We start from the raw sequence: 3,784 nt of genomic DNA, 5'->3' as shown, positions 1-3,784 counted from the left end.
TTCACCACAACTCTCTGTGCTCCCGTCCAGCCAGTTTTTGACCCAGTTAAAAAAAATAAAAAGCAGATACAATGAGTGCAGTGTCATGGTTTCCAGCAAGAATTAATTGTAGACAAAATAAAAAGTAACTGGCTCAAAGCTCTTCCCCCGTTCTAGTTACAGTGCCCCGGCTTTCTTTGATTCCCGAGTGCTCTTGCAGTCACCAGTGACACTTTACCTGTCTGTTATTTTCCATATGAAAGATCTGTTAACTGGATTTTTGCTCAGTGTTAGATGGACTGTTGGAATTGCCTTGCTGTGCATCGTATTTCATAGGAATATTTAACAGCAAATTACACTTAGATTTTGATTGTTGATCAGAGCTGTTACCCATAGACAAATCAGTCTTTCTGCTTACTACAAATTTTGTGCCTACAGTATTTGTGTAATCTAAATGCTTCCTAAGTATATTTCTTCTTAATTTATTTTTCTCCCTTTTGTGAGCTCACGTCATTTTTTTTCAGCTTATTTGGGCTGGAGGGGGGGGGATTATTTTGCCTTCCACTCTTTCTGCAAATGTGGAAGGCTTTAACATCTTTGCAGAATTTGGGCAAATGAATTTGTGAACAGCATCTAGAAATGCACAGTTTCTAATCCTTTTGACGGAAACTACTTGTGGACTTGTACCTTAGAGAATTGTGCCTTCAGTAGAATACAGGTTGTCTAAGTCTGCCAGCAGAGAATTCCTTTTGATTAAGACATTGTGCTTGTAGGCTCCTTTGGAAAAAGAAGAATTCCTTGCTTGGCAACAAGATCTGGAAGTGAACGACAAAACTCCCACTCAGGCTCGACCAACAGTTTTTCGGTGGACTGGAGGAGGGAAAGAAGTTTATTTGTCTGGGTCCTTCAACAACTGGAGTAAAATTCCTCTGACCAGGAGGTAATAAACTGCTGCTGCTGCTGTGTTGGTGCCGTTCCCTACGGACTGGGAGTGCTTAGTGCAGTGAGAGGGGTGGTCAGTCAGTAACATTGGTGCTGTGCTTGGATTTATCACTTTCCTGCTCCTCTTCCCAAGCCCTTGGTGAGAATCGGACTTCATGGTTCTCGGATGGCACAGGATGAAAGCTGAGCTGTGTGTCAATTCTGTGTGTGATTTGTTCCCTGGGCACCATGCACGAATGATCAGAAACAATCCTTGTTGTGCAGTCTGCTCCCTGGGGTAGAATTGAGGTGTGTAAAGTGAAGTTGGTTTTATTTATAGTGTCTTAGATGGCTCATGTACTTTCTTGCCATATCATTGGCTTTTGCCCAGCTCAAATGGTCTGAAGTCTGCTTAGGAGACTGAGCCTGGGCTGCCTGCTGGTAAACTACATGCACAAGAGAATTAAGATACCAAGTGTGTTTTCCTGCCAGAGAGCTCTGGACATCTGCTTAATTCTATACCTAAGTCAATATTTCATCTAAACCAGTGGTTTTTTTCAAAAAATTAAACCTTAATAGATGGCAGAGTCTGACTTTAGCTGTTGATCTGAGCCCTGTTGTCTGTCAGCAATGACATATCCATGAAAGATTGGTCTCCTGCCAGTTTCTGGTGTTTCTCATCTCAGTCAGTGGCTACCTGCATTGTCATTGTTGCAGAAGTGTCTTTATTTCTCAGGAAACTTGAGGGAGGAGCATAGCAGCCTGAGGAAATGGTCTGGGAGGATAGTTCTGTGCATGAACTTTGGGAGATAAATTATCAAGGCAGGAGCTGGAACAAAGGCCAGTGGAACATCAGTATTGCTGTCACACTCTAAGTAGAAAGCCTGGGAGATGGGAAGTGGTGAAATGAATCTGGAAGAAGGACAAAATGTCTCTACCAAAAAAAAAAAGGAAATTACAGGTTTGTCTCTTGTCAGATTGGGTATTCTGGGAAGGGAGATATTTGGACCTCCTTAGAGGTGGATAAAATCATGTTACTGAGCCAAATATGCTCAAGTACAAAAGTTCATTATTCCAAAGTGAAATGTCCAATCCAGCTCTGTGCTGGCGTTCCTTACCTGAGAAGAAGTAAAGAGAGATGCTGGCATTGTGTGGCCTGTTTGAATTGTTCACATAACATCAGCTGTTTCTTTGAGATACCGGTAAAGACTTCTGAAGAATAAGGAAGTTCACAGCACAGGAGTATTAAAACTACCAAGTGCAGCTATTCAGACCCAAAGTAACTGAGAAGTATTGAGTTGCTGCTTTTATCTTCTAGTCGTTGGTCATTCATTTCATAGGCATTTGTGAACTGCAGTTTATGATGCAAATACTGAAAGGCAAGGAAATAAGAGTAAGCTGATCCTGTTCCATTAACAGGAGCCTTGCAGATAAATTGAGCCCTCACATTCTAACAAGTAACATGAAAATGCAAGAATGACTTTACAAAAGCTCAGTGCCAACCGATGCCAAGGCTGTGGACAGTGATTTTGGATGTAGGGACTTGCTGTCACAGAGGAAATTATCAGTAACATTAACCTTGGTTTAATTCTTTACCTTTAGATTGCATCAGAGATTCTCTTAAATGTGGCACTGCCTTTTTAGGTCTTTGCATGTTAAGGAGGCTTGTATTCTATGTTGACAATGTCACAGTTTGTAGATTGATTCAGAATATTTCAGGGCTGATTGCTTGTCCTTAATTCCAGTCACAATAACTTTGTGGCGATCCTGGACCTGCCAGAAGGAGAGCACCAGTACAAGTTCTTTGTGGATGGGCAGTGGACACACGATCCTTCGGAGGTGATGTTTTCTTTGACTCACTGTATGTATTCATTGAGGCGTCTGAAGATGAGAAACTGGCTGGTTTCTCTGCCAGTAACTGGCCTTTTCAGAGAGCATTGGTTAACCACAGAAACCAACTGTTTAAGCTGGTGAGAGGGAGATTTCTGATCCCAGCTGGCCTAGGTGGCAGCATCAGCCAGCCTCAAAGGACAGGAGATTTTGTCACAAACAGGTGACAAGGTCTCTTGGATTTATAAGAGATGATGTGCTTTTCTTGTCTAGTGGCAAACTGTCTTTTAAAGCAGTGCAGCATTGGTGACAGCCCAAATCTCTCTGCGCTGTACTTGCTGTCTGTGCCAGAATGTTCCTGTTGCTGCTCTAGAACCTTCTGCCCTGGATTCTAGGCTTAGCTTTAGGAGTAAACCAGCAATACCAGCCATGCTCTGTCCTACATCAGGCCAGGCAGATCTTAGCCTGGCTCTGAAAGCCCTGTGGAAGCTAGAGGTAAAGCTTAGCTCCATGTTGCCACTGTTAACCTTAGCCCAAACCTGATCCTAGCCTTATCCTAGCCCGAGAATTTATCGAGTGCTGTGGACCTAGCAGGTTCAACTGCTGTGCATCCCCCCAGTCCTCAATCCTGTGCTTGCTCTTAAACTAACACTACCTGAGCAATGGTGAGCTCTTTTCATGTCTGCTGCTAGCATGTTTGAAAAGCAATACAGCTCATTCTTGGTAACGCGGATTGTGTAGTGTTGAGAATCTGTTAGTCCTGCAAACCTTTTTATTCCAACTTTTGTATCTTGTTTCTTCCCAGCCAGTAGTAACCAGCCAGCTGGGTACCGTCAACAACATCATACAGGTGAAGAAAACTGACTTTGAAGTATTCGATGCTTTGATGGTGGACTCCCAAAAATGTTCTGACATGTCTGGTATGAGCTTACTACTAATTCTGTGTCACACTTTTGAGAGCTGTTCAAAAATCCTCTTCCTTTTTATCTGCAGTTGCAGCTCCAGTATAGATAAATCTCCACTTTTGTCAGGCCCTGTGGACATGTGCAGGAAT

General features: G+C 42.9%; 1 protein-coding gene across 1 annotated transcript in view; it reads left to right on the top strand.

Annotated features, from left to right (window-relative positions):
- Window positions 1-752: 752 nt before the first annotated feature.
- PRKAB1 (protein kinase, AMP-activated, beta 1 non-catalytic subunit) overlaps window positions 753-3,784 on the top strand; it is a gene marked incomplete at its 5' end in the record, with an annotated part of 5,156 nt that continues 2,124 nt past the window's right edge. Inside the window, 3 exons of the mRNA XM_010183303.1 lie at window positions 753-919; window positions 2,646-2,739; window positions 3,536-3,650. Of these exons, the coding sequence (XP_010181605.1) occupies window positions 753-919; window positions 2,646-2,739; window positions 3,536-3,650 (376 nt within the window). The remainder of the gene's footprint in view (window positions 920-2,645; window positions 2,740-3,535; window positions 3,651-3,784) is intronic.

This window comes from Mesitornis unicolor, unplaced genomic scaffold, assembly GCF_000695765.1.
Source record: "Mesitornis unicolor isolate BGI_N332 unplaced genomic scaffold, ASM69576v1 scaffold21714, whole genome shotgun sequence".
NCBI lineage: Eukaryota > Metazoa > Chordata > Aves > Mesitornithiformes > Mesitornithidae > Mesitornis > Mesitornis unicolor.
Note: the sequence above shows the minus strand (reverse complement) of the source record. Positions and strands in the feature narration are given on the sequence as shown.